Below are 23,824 nucleotides of genomic sequence, written 5' to 3' on the forward strand. Positions count from 1 at the left end.
AAGTTTTCCCCTAACAAGTATATAGTGACTTTGTTTAACTCATTTGATCATTCTTGGTTTGAAGTTCACTTTGTCTGCGAACAGAATAGCTACCTGTGCTTTTTTTTGCTCTCCTGTCACATGGAGTATTATTTTCCATCCTTTGATTTTCAGTCTGTGAATTTCCCTTTAAGTTAAATGTGCTTCTTCTATATAGCATATTGTTGGATTTTGTTTCTTGATCCACTTTGCCAGTCTGTTTCTTTTAATTGGCGAATTAAGGCCATTTACATCAACTACAACTGATATGTATTGCTTATCTTTGGCAGGTTATTTTCTGGCTGTTTGTTCCCTACTTTTTCTCTCTGTTTAATTGCTTGCCCTGCTTGGTAGTTTCTTTTTGTTGTTGTTCTGGGAATTGTGGTCACTTTTTTTCTCTTTCTAGAATATCTTTCACTCTTTATAGGGTTGGTTTAGTGGTCATGAATTTCTTGTTGTTCTTTATTGTGGAAGCATCTTACTTCCCTATTAATTTTGAAAGAGTTTTGCAGGACACATCAGTCTGTGATGGAAGTTGTTTTCTTTCATGACTTGAAACCCTTCACTCCAAGCTCTTCTTGAGGCTTTGTGTTGAGAAATGTGCTGTGATTCTGATGGGCTTTCCTTTATAGGTGATCTGTTTCTTTTCTCTAACAGTTTTTAACATTCTGTTCTTGGGCTGAATTTCTAGGATCTTGATTATTATATGTCTGGATGTAGATTTATTTTTGTTATGGCTAATTGGAGTTATATATACCTCACTTAACTGTATGTCAGATTCTTTTTCCATGCTTGGGAAATTTTCTGCTATTACTTCCAGTAATAGTCTATTTATGTTATTTGTATTTACTCCTACTTTTTCATTGAGACTTATCAGTATTATGTTGTTCTTCACTGCATTGTCTAACAGCTGTTGAATTATTTCCTGGTTCCTTGTTATTTTTAAGAGATCTTTCCTTTCATGGTCACTCACTGCAACAATGTCTTCAAGGTCTGAGAGTCTATCTTCAGTTTTGTTCAAGCAATTTTTCCAGCTTTCAATGGAAGTTTTAATTCCTGGGTATCTTTGAATTGGTTTCATGCATTCAAATTCTTTCCTATATTGTTCATTGAAGGTTTCCATCATTTTTCTATGCACCTCTATTTTTTAATCTATGTCTTGTTTATACACACTGAGCGATTCTTTCATTATGGTTTTCATTTCTTTTTTTTCCTGAGAGATTATTTCTGATCTGATTTCCTCTATAGCCCCCTGGAATTATTTCTTTACTTCAGTTGCGATCACTTCAGAAAGTTCAGGTGTGTGACTTCCAATTTGTTCTATGTTGGTATCTCCTTGACTTGTTCTGCATGGGCTGGAGGTCTGAGATTGCATTTTGCTCCATCTTGGCATGTTCTGGGTTCCTCTGGCAGAACAGGTTGCCAGGTACCAGATGCTTCCCCTGCTAGCTGCCCTTCCTGTGGTGTAGGGGGATGGGTCAGGCTCAAAGTTTCCCTGGCTAGGCTGGTTCCTAAATCCCAGGCTCTTCCCATGTTGGCTGCCCTTCCAATGGTGCAGGAGAGATAGATTGGGCCCAGCCAGATCATGTTTCTTTTTTAAAAAATTTATTGTCCTATGCAATATGATCTCTCATGGGACTGTCTTCCTAGCTCTCCAGGTTTTCAGGTACAAGAAATGTCCCCCACCCAAAGCAAGGTAAGTCCCCTGGGCTGGGAGATCCAGGGAGAAAGAACAGCAGCCCAGTCTGTAAACTGCAAAAACAGCTTAGGGTGTTGCTCCAAAGAAACTATTTCCACACAGCAGGCAACAGCTAGAGAGAGGTTTAAGCTCACCCACTGAATACCAGAGTGCATGGTCAGGTGCCATTTGGAGAAAAAGTTGATTACTTTAGTCTGAGACAACTGAAAAACAACTTCACTTCAGAGCTCTCAGTGTTACCTTCTCACAGTGATTTGGAGAGAGAGAGAGCTATGGGGACAGCTGAAGACAGGCAGCAGGCTAGAAAGAGATCCCTTGAGAAATTTAAACCCAGGCCAGAAAGGACACAGACCCCACCCTGAGTGGTACAAAGCCAGGCCCAGTTTGAGTTGTGCTCAGAAACAGCTGGGTCTGAAAGTGCCAGCTAGCATTGAGTACCTGAACTCTTTCCCTGCTGCCAACATCCAGCACAGATTTGAGGTCTGACTGCCTTTCCTATCCACCAACATGAGCAAGAAAATGTTTGAGCACGTACAGTTGGCACACTGGAATAGGGGGCACACCTCAGAAACCCACATGTGAAAAGAGTGAAAGGCTAACTGAAAACTGAGACTTGCTGAACTCCAAAACTGCAAATCCTAGATGCAAGAGTAGACACTAATAAAAAGCTAGCTGAGGCAAACAAAATGAAACAAAAATGTGAATAACCAGATTTAGCAAAGAACTAGAGTCCATGAAAAAGTTTCCAAACACAAATCCTGGAGGTTAAACATATACTGAAAGTATGTGCAGCAAAAGTGAGCAATGTGAGGACACGGTATTCAAATTAGAAGATAGGGAGGCTTTCAAAAACCAGTTACTGGGCTGGGGATATAGCTCAGTGGCACAAGTGCCTGCCTGGCAAGCATAAAGTCCTGAGTTCGATTCCCAGAAAAAAAAAAAAAAAAAAAAAAAATCAAAAACTAATTACTTACAGATACCTTAAAAGCAATAAGGAAACATAAAAAAATGGATTCTAAACCTGTTAGATGACATAAAGACTAAGATAAACTAGAATAAATGAACATTAGAAGATGACACAAAAGGCATTAAAAAAACTTTATAGAAATAATAGCAGAAAACTTTCCAAATATTGGAAAAGAATCATACAAAGATGAGTGAGGCATATAGAATCCCAAACAGCCACGATGAGAAAAGAACCTCTCCACAATACATCATAATCAAATACCATAATAGTCCAACAAAGACAGAATCTTAAAAGCTGGTAGAGAAAATGAATAATTTATAAAGGTAAACCCATTAGACTTATTGTACATTTCCCAAAAGACGCCTTAAAAGCCAGGAGAACATACAGTGAAGTGTTTCAAGCCTAAAAGATAACAGCTTTCAACCAAGACTTACATATTCTGCAAAACTATCTTTCAAAATTGATGGCAAAGAGCACACAAGAACATCATGACCACCAAACAACTACCTCAAAAAATTCTCAAGGACATCCTAGAAAGAGACAATGAAGCCAACAATACCAAAAAATCTAATAGAACAAATACACAGGAAGGGTGAGCAGTTAAAACAAAAGAGGCATGGGAGCAAATCAGCAACAGGAAAATAATGCAATGACAGGAATAAGTAAAAACTTCTCAGTAATAACTCTCAATGTGAATGGTGCCAGCCCAATCAGAGACCCAGATTGGTAGAACGGATCAAGAAACAAAACCCAACAAATAGTATAGAGCCAAACCTTGGACTGCAAATACTGAGTCTGTGAGTATTCTATAAGATGAGAAAATACTTCTAAGAAATTTTAACTTGATAAATGAGCAATGTCTTGCAATACAAGAAGTACGTTATGCTGAACATCACATGATCACAACGAGGGTTTCTCTCTGTCTCACTGCTTTGATATACAAGTGTTTTGGATTATGAGTAGAAATATGTTTCATCCAAAAAAGAACTGTACAAATTAAAAATCAAAGGAATGAAAACAATATTCCATGCAACAGGCACCTGGAAAAATTCAGGAAGTATGCATAGATGAAGTGAATTTCAGACAAAGTGGATTTCAAGCCGAACTGTTAGAAAAGGCAAAGAAGATCGCTACATATTGGTTAAAGGAACAATTCAACAGAAAGAGATAACAACTATACACCTGGCTTTATAAAACAAACACTACTGAACATAAAAGATCAGATAAATACCAAGACAATTATAATGGGGGTCCTCAACCCACTATCACAACTAGACAAAAAATCAACGAAGAAATATCAGAGTTGAACCACACCTTCAAACAAATGGACTTGACAGATATCACAAAGTGTTCTACCACCAACAAAAAACACATTCTTCTCAGCAGCATGTAGGACTTTCTCAAAAATTGACCACATGCTAACCCATAAAGCATGCTTAAGTAAATGCAAAGCTGAAATTACACCATGCATATTATCAAATCATAGTGCACTGAAGCTAGAAATCAATGCCAAAAGAAACCACAAAGATTACGCAAATACATGGACATTAAACAATAGCCTTTTGAATAACCAATGAGTCAGAGAAGAAGCAAATGATAATGCCAGTACAACATACTGAAACCTATGGAATAAAATGATAGCAGTTCTAAGAGGGAAGTTTATGCCTGTGAATGCCCACATCAGAAAAACAGCAAGTCCAAATAAATAACCCAATGATATACCTGAAGATCCTAGAAAAACAAGAAAAAGCCAAACTCAAAGCAAGTACAAGAAAGGAAATTATAAAGATCAGAGCAGGAAATAATGAAATTGAGACTAGGAAAACAATTCACAGAGCCAATAAAGAGCTAATTCTTTAACAGAATAAACAAAGTAGATAAATCTCTAGCCAATCTTACTAAAAAAAGGAATAACCCAAATAAGAAATTTAAAAAGGCAGAATTACAACAAACTTTGCCAAAATCCAGAAAATTACAATACTTTGAGAGCCTGTACTCCAATAAAATGGAAAATTCAGATAAAATGGGTAGATTTCCTAGATATATACAAACTAATAAAACTGAACCAAGAAGATAAATAAATGGATCAAAGATCTAAATGTTAAAACAGAAATAATCTACTATAAGATAAAATAGGTAAAATTCTTGAAGACATATGCATAAGGAAAGACTTAACAGAACCCCAATTATAGGAGAAATAACACCAAGAATTAACCAATGGGATTATGTCAATTTTAAAGGCTTCTGCACAGCAAAGGAAACAACCAACAGAGTCAAAAAACAACCTATTCAATGAGAAAAAAAATTTTAGCAGCTATTCCTTGGACAGAGGACTAATATCTAGAATATATAAAAAAACTGAAAGAATTAGACACCCCCAAAATAACACTCAATCAAAATATAGGAAACTCTCAGAAAAAATACAAATGGGCAATATATACATGAAAAAATGTTCAACATCACTGGCCATTAGAGAAACACAAATTAAAATTACACCAAGATTCCTTCTTAGTCCAAACAGAATGGCCATCATCAAGAAATCAGATAACAACAACTGCTGGCAAGACTACAGGGAAAAGAAACCCTTCTTCATTGTTGAAAAAGGAAACTAGTACAACTATTATGGAAATCAGAATGTAGATTCTTCAAAAAACTAAAACAAGAAATTCCATTCAACCCAGCTATTCCCCTCCTAGGTATCTTCCCAAAAGAGTTAAAGACATCATATTACTCATGCTTATAGAGGCAAAATTAATAATAGCTAAATCTTGGAAGCAGCCTACATGTCCATCAATACATAAATGGATAGAGAAAATGTGATCTTTATGCGCAATAGAATATTTCTCTGCCACTAAGAAGGATAAACTTGAGTCATTTGTAGGAAAACAGATGCACCCTGAGACAATAATGTTAAGTGAAACACATTAAACACATGAGCTTAAATATCACATAGTTTCTCTTATATGAGAAACCCAAACAAAAAAAATAGAGTAAAATAAAAGATAATAGGCAAAAACAAAGAGATGGAGGAAGGGGAAAGAGAGGGTAAGACAAAGGAAAACAGCTGGGAAGGAAGAGGACATAAAAAGAACTAAGGTGTGTTATGTACATGTACCAACTCCACAATGAACATGATCACTACCAACTACAAATATTTGCTAATTTTAAAAAAGGCAGCACGTGACAAGAGCCAAAGAAAAAATCATCACACACACAGAAATATGATCCCTCAGACATTATGAAACTGACATATACCTTATATTCTTCTTGCTGCTTCCTGCAGTTTCTGTCATCACACTGGGGATTTGGCTTCATGGACATAGTAGGAAAAAAATCCTGCATCGCATTGTATCCAAGGTAAAAACTAACAGTCCCAAAATTTAACAGAAACCTAGAAAAACAAATCACGTATGCAAACATAAAGAAATAAAACTATAAAATACTAGAAGTAAGTGAACTTTAAATAAATGATTTTGGAGTAGGCCATAAGTTTTGTAACACATAACACAGAAAACAGACCTTTTCTCTCTTGGTTACAGAGCCTGGCTCAGACAAGACACTTTCACATTTGTTGAATGAAAGAAAAAAAAAAAGATTAATCTATTTTATTAATTGTAGAATGCACCATTTTAAACTCCTAATAAAGATAAAGTACTGGCAATTAAAGTATTACATATTAAAAGTTTTTAAGAAGCATACTCATTTTAGAGATATAAAATGTGAGGAGTGTGTTTTTAAAGCTTCTGAATTATTAGTACTAAATCTACTTAATATTTTTAATTAGTTACTATAAAAATTACACAAAGTATATAATCTTGAATGTACAGAGCAACAAAAATTTATGTCTTCCACTAAGTGCCACTAGATCAAGAGACTGAGCATTTCCAGCATCCCATAATCTCCTTCGTGTTCCCTTCCCCATCAAATGTGATTTCCTGTCACATGTGATTCCCTCTGTCTAGAATAAAAACCGTGTATAAAACACAAATGATGAAAGCAAAACTAATTACAAATGCATGCTTTTAATATACAATATGGGAAAACAAAAGAACAACGGATATTTTAAAATATAATTCACAGAAAAATGTAAGTGCCCAACTCTTTTTACAAATAAATGGAAATTAAAAAGAAGTGCCCATTTTTTGTTAATCAGATTGACAAAGCCTAAAGAGTTTGATAATATCATTGTTATTAAAGGTATAGGTGACCAGGCACTCCTACACTATTGACGGGAATGAACAATGTTTTTGCAAGGTAAATTTAATAACATTTGTTGAAATAAATTCCACTTATGAAGATATATACTGTACAGAAACGATATATACTGTACTGAAACCCACTGTTCGGGGCTGGGAATTTAGCTCAGCGGCAAAGAGCCTGCCTGGCAAGCGCAAGGTCGTGAGTTCGATTCCTGGTACCAGAAGAAAAACAAAAACAACAACAAGAAACCCACTATTTGATGATATATGTAAAGATGCTTGAAGCATTGTTATTAAAAACCACAAAATATGTAAGTAGCCTAAATGTCCATCAACAGAAGTTAAACATATGACATATCCTTAGGGTAATACTTTGTAGTTTCCTTTTTGGTATCAGGCATAAAATGTTGTGCTTATATAGGGACTACCAAACTCTGCACAGGCTATTTGCTCTGATATGACATAGGCCTAGACTGCTGCCTTCAGAGTTTTTATGTGTGCATATTACAATTTCTTTGCAGGCAGCTGATATTTATCACAGGTATCACAATGCCTCCTTGTATGATGTGGCAATTTATTATTATTTTGTGTGCCTTAGGAAATATAACTAAGCTTATTAAAGTTGTACCATGAGAAAAAACTTCTTGCTTGTGTCAGGAGCTCTGCTTTTAATACAATGTAAGTTGGCTCACAAACTTTGACATAAATATTAGCTGCACAGAAACTTTTTTCTTTCTTTTTTAGCTATGGTTCAAAAGGGTAGCGGTGGCTAACTTGGGATAACAAAAGTATTTCTCTGGTTAGTATTTACTCAAGTTCAGATTATTTTTAGTAAGTGTTAGGCCAACATAGTGGAAGCAAATGTGCTTATGCCTAAGTACTCACCCACTGGTCAGGTCTGCAGAGATTTAACTCATTTGGTGAAGTATAGTCATATATCACAGAATGAGGTTTTAGTCAACAACAGACCACATATACTGCTGTGGACCCAAAATATTATATAGCCTGGTACCTATAACCATCTTAGTTTATATATGTTCATTCTATGATGTTTGTACAATGATGAAATTGATGCATTTCTCATAATTCCCTGTAATTAAGCAATGCATGACTGTAAATATAGCAATACCACTGTACCTTTTAACAAGAGCTATTCCAAATGCAGGGAGTTACTGACATTCATGTATATGTATACATATGTATTCATATATATGTGATATTAATGTATTTAGCATAGGACTATATTTATGTATAACAGAATGTATTTTGTATATAAATTATGTATTACACAAGTATATAAAATAAAAATACACATATATCACATATAAAATTTGAAAAATACAGAACTAAATTTAAATTTTGAAGTGAAATATTTAGCTGGCAATCTCAATTTCTGAAATGCTTCATGATGTATATTTATTTTTGTCAAAAGCATACAACACTATTCAGAAAAATTAGCCCTGACTTACTTCAGCACATTCTGTACCAAGATCCCCGCGACGACTCCCATGGTGGTTGGAAGACTGGCCGCACAAACGCCTTCTCGCTTCAGAGTCTTCTCATCAATATTTGCAGCAACCACGAGTGGTGGTGCGCACTACACAAAACAGCACAAAGGAAACAATTTTAGGAGAAATACGGAAAAGAATGAGATGCTCCAAGTAGCGTTCCATAGAGTTTGTTTTCCTTTGAACTGAAATCCACTTTCAATTCTCCTTAGAATACGAGGACCTAACAATGAAAAATGTTCCAAAACAAATAATACGTACCGCAAAACAAGCAGATTCTCCAGGAATTATGAGTTGGATATGCCCTGAAACCGCATTTTCACTGACCCCAGATTCCATCCACGTTTGTCCAAGTTCATTACAAGCCTTAATAGAAATAGGTAAAAACACAAGGAAAAAAAATGAAAGAACACAAAATAATTTCAGTAAGTTTTTTGTGAATTAGGCTATAACTCGGTGACCCACCAAGAATTTCTAAAAATTAATTTCCCAGATGAAAGAAGATTGAAAATAACTGCATTTTCTGGCAATTACCACGCTCTCTTAAAGAGCAAACTGTCAGTACTCAAAAAGCAGACAGTAAATAGCTATTAATTAAATTGAACTGTAGTTTACAATTTCTTATCCAATTAATGGAAAAATTTATTTTTCTAAAATTTCAGTAACAAAATCTGCACATCATCATCTCAACAGTTAAAACTTCAAAAGAAAAAGATATTTATTTTTGAGAAATTATGTTTTTAGTCAATGTATTTATACCTTTACATAAGGTAAAAATTTAAAGCCAATGGTGATTAAGAATACATATTACAAATTATTCACATTTTACAAAATCACACATCAGAAGCATTTGCTATTATGCTATTATTACTAGCATAATCGAAAGGGATACTGTAATATACATCACAGCAGTAAGGCTAAACAGGTTCCACAGTTACTATCATGAATTTTAAAAGTAGACTAAGAGAACATCAAAAATAAACACAAAAATGGGCTTAAATTCAGAATTGCTTGACGGTTGCCAATTGTATACTGATAATAGGAAAACAGACAAGCCCACAAGTGTAACATCTTACACACCAGGAATACTCACTGTATTTATTGCCATTCGAGCTTCAAAATTGTCCACACAGCTAAGAACTAGATCAACGGGCTTTCCTTCTTCTAATCCACCATTACTAGTAAAGACAAAAAATTTTTTTAAAGTCAGAAAACAAAATACATTCTAATTAGACTTTTGTTTAGTCAGTTTTATTCTTTCATTAAATGTTAAAGTATAAATATAATACAGTATTTAAAATTAAAGATCTTGGGGCTGGGGATTTAGCTCAGCGGCAAAAGCGCCTGCCTGGCAAGCGCAAGGTCGTGAGTTCGGTTCCCGGTACCGGAGAAAAACCAAAAAATAAATAAATAAATAAAATAAAATTAAAGATCTTGTAAATATCAAGTGTTGATACTATTAACATTAAAAGGTTGAAGCAAGTATATTCAGAAAAGTTACAATTTCCCTATCAGATTTCTCAAACTTATTCATGCTCACTATAAATGTAAATTTAGTAAAAGTTAATCAAATGCAATTCATTATTTCAAAAATGCTCTGAACTGTGTCTAAAGAAAATCATTTTAGGAGAGAAAAACAATCCAAAACACAGAACTTGACCATGTGTGGCAGCGCACACCTGTAATCCCAGCACTCAGGAGGCAGAGGCAGGAGGATTGCTGTGAGTTTGAGGCCAGCCTGGGTTATATAGTGAACTCAAGGCCAGTTTCAACTACACAGGGGGATCCTGTCTCAAAAATAAATACATAAATAAATAAATCACAGAACTTAAACTTAAGTATCCTTTGTTAAGCTGTTGTAATTTTCAGGTTTTCTTGTTTTGTTTTCTGGGTTTTTTGTGCTTGCTTATTTATTTTTTCATTCTTTCTTTAGACAGTATTTTTTTACTGAGCTTCTAAAACATAAAAATTGCTAGTTTTAAAAACTCAAAAATTTATGTCAATCTACAAATTCAATGATTTAGTTTTCTAATACTTATTTAGTTTTCTAATACTTATTTAGCTGAGCTGCATATTCTACAACATATTTATAAGTAAAAATTTTACCTTATTCTATCCATGAAATGTTGAAAGTTTTCCATTGTGGTTATATTATAGTTGTGAACTTCAAAAAGAACATCAGGATTAATGTTCCTAAGAGTGAAAAAGGAAATGATTATAAAACTGCTAGCAGTGAGAATAGTAAGAAAAAGCCGAAAGGAAAGCATTCAATAAACTCAAGAGCTTTTAACATACTTAAGGCAAGTGGAATTCAAGTCATTCAAAGAAAATCCAAAATCCTGTTCTACCTCTTTTGTCCCACATCAAGGACAGGTTTAAAAAGGTGTAGAATGTCATTAAAGATTCTAAAAATTTTCCTGCCTCAACCTGGACTAATTTATGTGCTAGGAATTTAGCCTTTCCTACTTCTGACAAAAGACCTTCTTTGTTCCCTATCCAATTTGTACACGGATGTTGAGCCTCCAAATATGCCTGTACTGAACTGAACAGGAGCTGGCAAACTAGGAAACCTTGGGCCGTATCTGGCCAGCCATTTGTTTTTATATAGCCTTTGAGCAAAGAATGTTTTTCTACCAGTTGAAGAAAAAAATTCAAAAGACTATTTCATGATATGAAAATGATATGAAATTCAAATTTCAGAATCCAAAAATAAAGTTTTATTTGAGCAAAGATGCACTCTTTCATTTATGTGTCATCTGTGGCTGTGATCACGCTACCGTTCCACAGTTAAGCAATGGGAACAAGGACTATATGGCCTCAAAGGCTAAAGTATGTGCTGTATACCCCTATACAGAAAAGATCTGCAACACCTGTCCAAAGGTAAGAGAATTTTTTTGTACAATTGAAATCTGCATTTTTATAGAGAAAAATTAAAGGCCATTTATACATTAGGTCAACTTACACTGTACATACAAAATAAGATTTTGCTGACAATGGTCATTAATTGCAATTCCATTTACCTCAAAGTATGCTCTGCTGCTTGAACTTTACTCAATCCTGCTTGATGAGGTTGGAAGAAAAGTCTGTTCATATTGGCTAGTTCCACCTTGTCATAGTCAAAGAGTAGCAACTAAAATAGAAATACAGGTGTTTCAATGAAATACAAACCAAAAAAACTAAAAAAAAACTAATCATAAACAAGTACACTTTATACTTGATGGTTTTAACAGTTTGATAATAACATTAGCTGACTCTAAGATACTAGCTTCCATATATTGATTAATTCACTGAATGTGCATGTGAGGAAAACACACAGGTACTACTGTTCTCATCCCAGAGACAAGAAAACTAAGGCACCCATGGCCCAAAGACCACTCAGCTTATATGGAGTAAAAATTGGATTCAAATTCAGGGACTCTTTATCCAGCGTCTGTCCCCTCACCTCAGTGCTGTGCTGCCTCTCTAAATGGGTTCACTGAGAAGCTAATGTTCAGTCGTTTCATTCTGATTTTTAAAAATTGTGCCAAAATCCTATTTCATGCCTATTTTTTCCCTAAGGGAAAAAAAGAGAACCTTTTGGATAAATGAAATCTTTAAATAAGATTAAAGAAAACTATAAAGATAAAAAACTGTATGATAAAACTATAGTACAACTTGACTCCTTTTGTATAACACAATATATACCCAGGCCTAGGCGAAAACATTATTCCAAAGAGAATTTATGAGCCAACCAGTTAGTTGTCTCCTGCTATATTCTGAGGCCCGCTTTAAACAGTGCTCGTCACATACACCATTTCAAATGGTCAGAAGACCAGATTTCTTATCTCTGCCAAGGATTTCCAAGATCCCTTCCCGATCTAAAATTCTAACTGAATTTTAGTGAATCTCTAATATAATTCTCAATACCTTAAATTTAATAATTAAAAATGAGATTTTGTTCAATATAAAAACTTTAAAAAATTAACAGGGTATAACAACACTCAGAGAATTCTTTCTAATATCTTGCTAGAAAATATCACTTACGCCCTCTGTAACAGTCTAATCTTAAACACTCCAAAACATGGTTTACATAAGCTCATTTAACAAATACTTACCAGGTGAGGCCACGTATTAAATCTGAGTCTCTGCCTCATTGCTTGTTCATAAGTTGCAGGAAATTGAAATTTGGAAACAGGAGGTGTGAGTTGTTAAATATCACCAAATAGCTTTGATCACTTTGGTATTTTAGGCCTGTGTTTTTACCAATAAAGCAAAGCAGTGACATAGACATGGTAATCCAGGTTGCCCCAGAGGCTTTCTGAGATCTGAAATTGGCTCTGCATCTCCAGCTCCCACGCTGTATTCAACTTCATCAGTTTCTTGTTAATCTGTTTTACAGGTTAAAGAGTTCCTGGAACTCACCTGATTTTTTAGTTTACAAACTTAAGTGCACACTAGGATCACTTGGGGAGTTATAAAATGCAAATGTTTGCATCTCAATGCCAGACCTTTTTTTTTTTTTTGAGACAGGGTCTTGCTATGTAGCTCAGGCTGGCCTCAAACTTGTAATGATTCTCCTGCCTCAGCCTTCCAAGTGCTGGGATTAGAGGCATACACTTCCATGTCCTGCTTCAACACCAGAGATTCTGATGTTTCCTATCATGGAGTGCAGTTTGGACATCAGAATTGTTTCAAACAATTGAAACAATTGTTTGACTTCTTCCCAGTTAATTCTAATTAGAGCAATAACTGATAAATACTATTCTAGATCTTCGTTACACAAAATATGGTCTAGCTGTGCAGAATCAGTATCACTTGGAGCTTGTCAGAAGGGCAAAAGCACTTTCCCAATTTTAATACAACTAGCTGTTAAACTAAAGATTTGGCTAATGCTACTTTGGGGACCTGACTTGGAGTAACGAAAGTCCAATGGGTTTCAAAGTTTAGTATCCTGGATGTCATCGGGGTCACCTGAAACTTCTAGGTACTGAAGTCAACTATATGTAATTTCTGTCTACCTTTGTAAACCTCCTGAAAGAAATCAATGCTTTAATAAACAATTTTTGTATTTTGGTGTTATCCTTTTCTATACTGATGAATGAATGACAATTCTGAAATCACTTTAAGAGTTTGGGAGGACCAACATACTAAAAAGCATCCATAAACTATATGGAAAAAAAATGTCTGCTTTACCAAAATGACAAGTTAAGAAATATAGCTGTGGAAAGGTTATTTACTAAACCACTTTTGTCTAACATCATAGACTTTGGTTTTATAAACCTAAGACTGAATTCTGGTATAAGGTTACTTCTTCCTACCCACAATCCAAATCAATTTTAAAAAGTAAAAAGAAAAAGTCAGGTGTTGTGGTACATGCTTGTAATCCCAGCACTTGGGAGGATGAGGCAAGAGGACTGCTCCGAGTTCAAGGCCAGCCTGGGCTACATAGTGAGTTCAAGATCAGACTGAACCACATAATGAGACCTTGTCTAAAAAATTAATTAACTGATTAATTCATTAAAAATGCACAGCAAAGGAAACCACTAATAGAGTGAAGAGATAACATACAGAATGAGAAAAAAATTTTGCCAGCTGTTCTTCAAATGACTAATAGTCAGAAGATATAAAGAACTCAAGGGCCAGGGATACAGCTCAGTGGTACAAGTGCCTTTGTGGCAAGCACACGGTCCTGGGTTAGATTAATGGTACAAAAAAAAACCCAAAAAACAAACAAACAGAAGAACTCAAAAAAATTAGACTCCTCAAATTTAAAGTACCAAATAAAAATGGGCATCTGAAATGAGTAGATACTTCTCAGATGAATAAATACAAATGACTAATAAATACATGAAAAAAATGCTCATCATCACTGGTCATTCGAGAAATGCAAATCAAAACAACACTGAGATTCCATCTCACTCCAGGAAGAATGCCTACCATCAAGAAATCAACTAGTAACAAATGCTGGTGAGGCTGTGGGGAGAAAGGAACCTTTCTCCATTGCTGGTGGGACTATAAATTTATACAACCACTACGAAAATCAATATGGAGATTCCTAAAGAAACTACAAGTAAAAATTTCATTTGACCCAGCTATTTCCCCTCTAGGGATCTTCCTAAAAGAATTAAAGACATTATACCACAGTGATGTATGAATACCCAAGTTTATAGCAGCACAACAAATCTTAGAAACAGTCTCTATGTCCTCTAACAGATGAATGGATTAAAAAAGGTGGTATTTATACACAATGGAGTACTACTCTGCCATAAAAAAGATAAAGTAGTCATTTGTAGGAAAAGGGATGCACCATAATATTAAATGGAGTAACTCAGACATACAACTTTAACAGCATATGGTTTCTTGTGTATGAAAAATTTGAATATATATAAAGCATGAAATAAAAGACATAACAGGAAAGAGAAAAAAATTACTGTAATTCAGGGCAATGTTTCTAGAAGTGCATACTGATTTAGTACAATTGTCTTACCTATTTCATACATTTTTTTGGCCAAAAAAAATGCATGGGTAAAAAAAGTCTGGACTATTCTCTAGTTTAAATTCAACAGTAAGATCAGTACATGTGTTCTGTGATAATTATATGATCTAATACAATATGTTTGTGATAATTATGTATCCAATACAACATTTATTAAGATGTTTTAGTGTTATACTTACACACTTTATTAACTTATTTTTAAATTACTTTTATTGGTACATTTTAGATATGTATAATGATAACATTCATCATAGAGCATTTCTGTACCTGTACAGAATAATTTTAATCTTTTTCACATTCCCCTCCCCTCCTTTCAACCCCTCTTCCCGATTTACAAAAGCTTTGTTTCCATTTTTTCATCCTAGCCTTTTTTCATTTTCCCTTCCCTCCTCCTCCCCTCTCCTTAGTTCCCTTTCCCATTTGAACATTTTTGTCCTATTTTACCATATCTGTTATACATTTTGGTCCCTATTTACTCTTTTGGTTTCTCACACCAGAGAAACCATGTGATATTTTAACATGTGTGTCTGATTTATTTCACTTAAGAGTATGGTCTCAAGCTGTATCCATTTACCTAGATATGTCTTAAGTTTACCCTTCTTTATGGCAGAGTAGTACTCCATTGTGTAAAAAACCAAATCTCCTTTATCTACTCATCAGTTAATGGGCATTTGGGTTGTTTCCAAGATTTAGCTATGACAAACCATGCCACTATAAACATGGATATGCATATACTGCTATGGTATGATTTTAATTTTCCTGGAAAGATACCTAAAAGAAGAATAGCTGGGTAAATGCAGCCTCTAGTTTTAGTTTTTTGAGGAATCTCCACACTGATTTCCACAGTGGTTGTACCAGTCCACACTCCCACCAGCACTGGAAAAGGATTTCTTTTTCCCCATAGCCCTTCCAGTATTTGTTATTGGTTGATTCCTTGATTAGAGCCATTCTTTCTGAAGTGAAATGGAAACTCAGCACTGTTTTAATTTGTATCTTTTGAATGACCAGTGATGCTGATCACTTTTTCATATATTTATTTGCCATTTCTACTTCTTTGTCCTAGAAGTGTCTATTGATTTCAGATGCCCATTTTTCGATTGAGTTTTAAATGTGGGGAGTCTGATTTTTTTTAGTTCTTTATATTCTAGATATTAGTCCTGTGTCTGAGTAACAGATGGCAAAATTTTTTTCCCACTCTATGGGTTGTCTCTTCACACTGTTGGTGATTTCTTTTGCTGTGCAAAAGCTTTTTAATAAAATGAGATGCCAGAGCCAGGCGTGGTGGCACATGCCTGTAATCCCAGCACTCAGAGGATCATTGCAAGTTCGAGATCAGCCTGGGCTACAAAGTGAGCTCAAGGCCAGCCTGAACTGCATAATGAGACCCTGTCTCAAAACGACCAATAAATAAATAAATAAATATAAGATGAGATCCCAGTTATTGATTCTTTCTGCTATTTTCTATGCAGTTGGAGTTTTGTTCATAAAGTCTTTGCCTTCACCTACATCTTCAAGAGATCTATCTTCTAGCAGATTTAGAGTTTCTGTTTTAATATTTAGATCTTTGAATCTTTGATCTATTTCAGTCCTTGTTTTTTTTTTTTCTTTGATCTATTTCAATTTTAGTTTACTATATGGTGAGAGAATGGGTCTAGTTTTAGTCTTCAGCATGTGTAAAGCCAGCTTTCCCAGCACTATTTATTAAAGAGGCTATCTTTCTTCCAGTGAAATTGTTTGGCTCCTTTGTCAAAGATGTGGGGACTGAGTACGTTTCAAGTTGTTTCTGCATCTTCTAATCTAGCCTATTGATCCTTAGATCTGTTTTTGTGCCAATACCATACTGTTTTATCACAGTAGCTTTGCAGTATAATTTCAAGTGAGGGACTGTGATGCCCCTGCCTTGCCTTTGTTGCCCAGAATTGCTTTTGCTATTCCAGACTCTATCAGTTTAACAGTCTTCTTTTTCTAAGGTTGTATATCTAAGAGAACTAAGTTTAAATTATTTATATATTACCCCAAACAAAAAAGGTCCTGGACACAATCTTGTTCAGCAATAGTATCAGCTTTCATTTGGAAGAGATGTGTCCTAACTTTTTGGGTAAGAGAATAATATGATTATACATCACAAACAAAATACAGGTCATTTATATTGAGGGAAAAAAGCTCCTAATTGGTACCTGATTTGCTCCAGGGGTGAATTGTCTATATGACAAGCAAAGAAAAATACTTTTACCTTACCAATGCCACATCTTGTCAGCATTTCAGCAGTCACACTACCAACTCCTCCAACACCTACTATTGCTACAGCAAAGGTACGGATTTTCTGTAAAACAAATTTATATATGTATTGGTTAATTAACTCGACCTAATTTGCCACCGGAAATTTTCATTTTTTGAAATAATCTTCAGAAATGTAGTTGGGTTTATCATACCTCATAGTCGCTTACGATTCCCATTCGTTTCAATGCCATCAGCCGGCTTTAAACAAAGAAAAAAATGTTTTAATGCTTACAGTCTTTTAGTTAATAGCGATATAAATGTAGATCACCACAGAAAATAAACAAAAGTCTACCTGTAGGCCTCCTTTAAAAGGAAGAATCTTTTAGCTAGCCTTTGTCAGGTGAAACTAAATTACTGGATAGCTTCAAAACCAGATGGTTATGCAACCTCGTAGGTGCAGTCTATGAAACAATGCATTTTTTTAAAAGCTCCTTCTGTTCTAATGTGCAGCTAAGACCCACATGTACTGACTTAAATGTTAAGAGTCAAAGCAAAATGTAAACATTTTTTCCACCTTTGTACAGCTAGACATTCAGTGTTTAATGGTCAGTGTCCACCATCAGAATGAGTTCATGGATAAAGTCCATTTACTTATAGCCTCTATCCACAATGGATAATGTCTACTTTTAGTAAGCACCTACTCTATTCCAAGGACCCTCAGAGACACTTTAGCTAGTGACTGCTAACTTGTTCTCTTAAGTTTTAAAGTTTTATACATGTGTACAGCTTAAATCTATATACATGTATGTATAATTTTCATTTGCTTACACTTTAAGGAGTCAAACAGATCCACCTAGGCTTATTAAGGAATTCAGCAGTCCTCTGTTTTAGCATCTGCTCTATCATCGTATCTCGGACTTATATGCTGACATTATTATTTCTTTTCAGGGTTATGCATTATCTGAAGATTTTACTCTTACCACCCATCTCTACTACACAGACGCCCCTACCCCATCAGCCTAATACTATTTTATGATCACTTTGCTTAGATATTATCCTTCACAACTGAGTATACAGTATTTCAAAGCCTTCCCTTCCCCACATAAATGCCATTCTTTAAAGATAATAATTGTGTTTCTCCTTATTCTTAATTTCCTATGTATTTCCACTTACTAAATCCCAACTTTTAACTCGTTCTCTAAAATCCCTTTAGATGGGGGTGAGGATTTAGCTCGGTGGCACAGCGCCTGCCTGGCAAGCACAAGGTCAGGAGTTTGACTCCCGGTACCGGAAAAAACCAAACCAAATAAAATCCGTTTAGATACTGTCATATGAATGAGTTCTTCTATTACTATCATCTTTGTGTTTGTCTGGGGTGGGTACTGGGGACTGACCCAAAGGTCTTCACACTAAGCTTTCTCTCTAATTTTTTTTTTTTTTTTTTTTTTTTAAAGACAGGGTCTCACTAAATCACCTAGACTTGAGACTGTACTGTTTTGGCCTTCCAGAATGCTGCCATAACACGTCCTGCTCAATGTTTATCTTCTTAAAGATGAACATATCTCCAAAATCTGATACAGTGTCTTAACCTACTATATACACAGCTCTGTTCCTGGGATCTCCCTTTGTAATTATACTATAAATTTTCTTCATTTATCTCATATTAATCACATGCTGCCTTGTATCACATAGCTCAGTGGTTCTCAAGTGTGGTCTTGAGAACAGCAGCAGTAGCTCCTGAGAACTGGCTAGAAATTCAATTTCTTGGGTCTCATCCCACCCTCTGAATCAAAAATTTTGGATGTGCGGTATCATAGCTTTCCTCATGATAGTCTACCCTGTGTCCTCCAGGCTGTACTTTTCTGTTGGTTTTCCTCTTTAACTCAGCCTAAGCTCATTCTGCAGAGCCAGTTTCTCCCTCACTCTTCACTTTTACTTTTTCAAATAAACTTTGTGACTGTTTCAAAAATATTTTTTGTATGTGGAGCCTATTTTAACAAGCCTTCCAAGTAATTCTGATGCAAACTACAGTTTGAAGCCTTTGCTATAGATTATTCCTTAATTTACTCTCTTATGGTTAGAAGATCTTTCAATAGTTTTGCAAAAGGGAACTATCAAGGTAAACTGTGAGAACATGAATGCTAGAATATTTTTTTATCAAAACTCTATTGTTAATAAAAATGACAGGGTATATAATTATGGAAAGCCACACATACAAAAGTAACTGACAGCTTAACTTGACATAGAAGTCTAAAGTTGGGAAGCATTTTCCCTTAAAATTTTTTAAGTTATTACTCCAGTGACCAATTCTAGCCTCTGATACAGTATTTTACCATGTGTTTATGTAAATCCATTTTTATCCACTGTGCTGAGTACCTGATGAACCTTTTCAAACTAGAAACTTACATTTTTGAGTTCTGGGAATTTCATTTAAAATTAGTTATTTTCTTGCCTGGTTTGTTTTCCCTGGATTTTTGTGGCATTGCCATTATTTGGAAGTTGGTCCCCCTGGACTTGTCTTTACTTCTATTTCCTAGGTCCAATTTTCCACTGTTTTGGTTTTCTGCTGTAGGTAATCTTTCAACTTTATTTCCCAATCCTTCTATTGAGATTTTCATTTCTGTTACCATCTCCATTCACAGGGAATTTTTTAAATCATCTGTATGATGCTTTTTACAGTACCTTGTTCCTATTCCATTTATACAATAGCTTTTCTCATTGAGGATGCTAACAGTAATTGAGAAGAATGTGTTTCCTATCCAAATTGCTGTTTCTATTTTATTTCTTTCATGTTAGGAGATTCTTTCAGCTTTTGTTTTAATCGTCTTTAAGAGCAGGACAATATTAAAAGTAAGGAAGTGGGCAGCACTTTTTGATTTTCAGCTTGTCGGGCAATTTAGCCAGGACCTTTAACTGAGAACCCTAATGTCAGTGTTGCTGAGTTTCTCTGGCTCTATGAAATTTTGCAAAGAAGAACTGCTCTTACTCAAGAAAAAAAGGGTATCACTAAGATCTCAAAAAATAAATGCTGGTAAGGTTGTGGGGAAAAAGGAACCCTTTTATTTTGTTGGTGGAAATGTAAACTAGTACAAACAGTATGGAAATCAGTTCAGAGATGCCTCAAAAACCCAAAACTAGAAATCCTATTTCACCCAGCTATACCTCTTTTGCATATCTTGCCAAGAGAGTTAAAGTCATCACATTACACTTATATATGCATACCCATGTTCACAGCAGCACAACTCACAAAGTTAAATCTTGGAAATAGCTCATATAAGCATAGCAAAAGATGAATGGATACAGAAAATGTAGTATTGTATATAAACACAATGAAGTACTATTCACCCATAAAGGATAAATTTGAGTCATGTGTAGGAAAATGGAGGTACCTTGAGTCCACAATGGTAAGTGAAATAAATGAGACACAGAAAGTTAAATATTGGATGGTTTCTCTTACATGAGAAATCCAAAGTACAGATAAAAAGCAAAATAAAAGCTGGATGATAGGAAACAAGGAGATAAACTTTTTGGAAATGGGAAGGGATTGGTGGGAGGAGATGAAAGGGAGGGAAGGGAAAGTAAAAATGGTCAAAATGTGATATATATACATACCAATTCCCCATGATGAATATATTTATTATGTACCACAAACATAATAAAGAAAAAAATGTTGAAGAATTTTTCAAACTCCAACTGGAAAGATATTTATTCCTGGCTGTAAGCCAGGGCAGTAAAATGGAGACATGTGAGTATGTAAGTATTCAGTTTACTCTCACGTGACATTGTTTATCCCTTGCTTTAGGCATAAAAACCTGTCCCAGTTATTGATAAAAATTCTGTTACGCTCTCTCCAATAAATCAATCTCTAATCTTCTGTCCTAGTAGGCAAGGGCATTTACTCAGCCACCCACAGTGCAGTAGGGGCCCTTGAGCCCTGTTTTGTTGTGTTGTTTTAAGATTTTCAATCAAAAGGTTTTTTTGTTTTTGTTTTTTTGAGACAGGGTCTCACCATGCAGTTCAGGCTGGCCTTGAGCTCACTCTGTAGCTCAGGCTGGTCTCAAACTCACAACAATCTTCCTGCCTCAGCCTCCCAAGTGCTGCATGTGCCACAACACCCAGCAACCAAAAGGTTTTTAACCTAATTTAAGCCCTTCTAGAAGTACCTGTGCCCATTCCCAAGTCTTTGGGGGGATTCTGTAGTGTAAACTGGGATACAGGCTTAAGATTCAACTTCTTAGAATCTGTTAAACCAGTCTTGCTTCATTCATCCTTCTTCTAGTTTCTAAAATTATGTCACTGTAATCTTCAAAAATAGGAATCAGGTCTTCTTCCCCTAATTAGTAATAGAAACCTATTGTTTTCAATGGGGGTTATTCCTCTTTTAAAAAGTTCCTTCACTGTCACTTTAGTGATACTGGGGAGAAAGTGATAGTAAAATTCCTGTGATCCATCTTTATCTTGATGCTCCCTTTCATCTTTACAAATAACTCTGAGAAGAATGTATTGCACCCCCCCTTTAAAGTCAGAGAAAAAGAATAGGGTTAATTTTCTGCACATGCCCAGCTAACTGGCAAACCATACTCAGGGCTGTTCCTGAGTAGGATTTGAAACTAGGCATTCTAGTCTCAAAACCTCTCCGTGTGTTCTCGTTTCCCTACGTGTTACAGTCATACTCTGCACCATGTAACTCAGTTATTTGCTCTTTAGTGTTCTGTGTCCATTTAGTCTCCCAACTAAAGCAAAAAGACTTTGAGGGTCAGGGAATTTATTTCTTTTGCATCAGTTGATGCAGTTAAATGGTATCAAGATCTACAAAGTACAGGGTAACTAGAAAATACAGAGTCATTTATAGGAAAATGGAGGTACCTATTTTCTACTTATCCTGGACTTGCCCTACCATAATTCCTGCCACTTATTGTAACTGCCTATTTTCTTTGATGTCTCTCTCATACTTCTTTAGGAAACTTTGTGTATTTTGTATTCATGGTGTCTGTGCACAAGAAATACCCAGTAAGGATGGCTATAGATAGATAAAGATGTGCTCAATCAATGTTTGAGCTAAATGAGTAGCGATTTTAAAAAGAAAGACAAACCAAATTTTCACATACTACAGTTATCAACTGGTATCTCCTATGTGGCAACTTTTTAAAAAGACAAACAGTGCAAATGAGATAGAAAATAATACATGTTTAGACTTGGGCTCTGAAATTTTTGTTTGTAATTACACTGTCCTTTGTATTTCAACTTGGAGCAAGAACTTCAAAGTCTTCATTTCAAATTTGTAAAATTTAAAAACGTTTAAAGAAGTCAAACTGGAATAGTTTCCACTTCTAATCAGAGATACCAGTTTATGCTTATTCAATCCAAAAATTTTGGAACATTATCCCTTTGTATTTGGCAATACGGTTAAAACAGTGCACCCCAACACTGCCAGTGATGCTTTGTGTGTCAAAACAAGTAAGACCTTTTTTAAAAAACCAAAACTTTCATTTCATCTTCCCTATTTCACCTCGGTTATCCAGTTTTTAGCCATACTTTGAATTACTTATTTCCTTTTTTTTTAAGATAGGGTCTTGCCAAGTTGCCCAGGCTGGGCTCAAATTTGCAATCTGCGGCCTTAGTTTTCCAGAGGACTGGGATTACATGCTACACCACCAGGTTTATTTACTTTTACTGGAAGACAATTCCATGTGAAAACAAATGTAGCATCAATTCAGACTTCATTACTTACTGCTGTAATCTAAAGCAGCTCTTTGGTCCTCATTTTCTCATCTATAAGATGGAGTAAAATACTAGCCATGGCACAGGGTGTGGTGAGAGGAGGCCATGTGCTGAGCACAGTGAAAGCTCAATAACTGCTTTCCACTAAATGTAATGAGCAATAGTCTTGAATAAGGCTCAACCATGTACAATCATTTTTCTGAGAATTTTACACACACTGGCTTTTTCAATTCTCAAAACTGTGACAGAGGTATGGAATGCAATGCCCTCCTTATAGGTAAGAAGCTGAAGCGGAAAGGCTCACAACATGTTCAAGTTTACCTGTCTACTAAGCGCTGCGATTTGAATCCAATCCGCCTCGCTTTGGAGCCCATCTCCTTAACCACTGCACCGCACTCTGCCTGTCGCGCTGACAAGCCTTCTGAAGGAAGGAAGGGTCAGGCAGGCCTGGCGAAGTCTGACACACGAGGCTACCCGAAAATCCCAGATGAGGGCTGACCCTGCTCCCTGCCGCCCTACCCCCCATCTACGACACTGGGAAGCTCGCACGAAACTCGAACTTGCTGCCTAGCGGGCTTTACACCTGACTCGATGTCACCATCAGTGTCGCAGAACGAGGCGGACGACGAGGGGCGAGGGCGACGGGACGCTGAACGCAAGGAAGCCGGCGCGGGAGCAGCACCATATGGGCCGCTCACTAGGGTTTATATTCTTAGAGAAAACACTGGAGGTCTGCACTCTGGCGTGGTCTCGCCGTCGCGGAACGGGATGCCCAGCCCACGGGAAGGAGGTGGGGCCGGGGCGGGCAGGGGCCTTACTCGGGACCCCATCCCCGCCGCCCGCCTTCCGGCGACGCGCCGCGCCGCTCACCTGTAGGGGTTGGAGTCCACCACCTCGGCGCTCATCCTCTCGATGCGGGCCCGGCCGCCCCCGCCGTCGCCGTCCCCGGGGACCCGCCGACTCTTCTCCCGGGCGAGTTCCCGCTCCAGCTCCCGCACCCGCTGCTGCAGCCGCTCC

At 36.1% G+C, this 23,824-nt stretch overlaps 1 protein-coding gene across 1 annotated transcript in view; it reads right to left on the bottom strand.

Annotated features, from left to right (window-relative positions):
* The window catches only part of Uba5 (ubiquitin-like modifier activating enzyme 5), a 22,789-nt gene extending 5,600 nt beyond the window's left edge, over positions 1 to 17,189 (bottom strand). The window contains exons 1-7 of the mRNA XM_005406827.2: positions 17,105 to 17,189; positions 11,412 to 11,521; positions 10,498 to 10,584; positions 9,485 to 9,569; positions 8,653 to 8,757; positions 8,353 to 8,480; positions 5,940 to 6,075 (exon numbers count right to left, since the gene is read on the bottom strand). Of these exons, the coding sequence (XP_005406884.1) occupies positions 5,940 to 6,075; positions 8,353 to 8,480; positions 8,653 to 8,757; positions 9,485 to 9,569; positions 10,498 to 10,584; positions 11,412 to 11,482 (612 nt within the window). The 5' untranslated portion in view covers positions 11,483 to 11,521; positions 17,105 to 17,189. The remainder of the gene's footprint in view (positions 1 to 5,939; positions 6,076 to 8,352; positions 8,481 to 8,652; positions 8,758 to 9,484; positions 9,570 to 10,497; positions 10,585 to 11,411; positions 11,522 to 17,104) is intronic.
* Between the last annotated feature and the right edge of the window lie 6,635 nt (positions 17,190 to 23,824).

This window comes from Chinchilla lanigera, unplaced genomic scaffold (assembly GCF_000276665.1).
Source record: "Chinchilla lanigera isolate Chin_1 unplaced genomic scaffold, ChiLan1.0 scaffold00100, whole genome shotgun sequence".
NCBI lineage: Eukaryota > Metazoa > Chordata > Mammalia > Rodentia > Chinchillidae > Chinchilla > Chinchilla lanigera.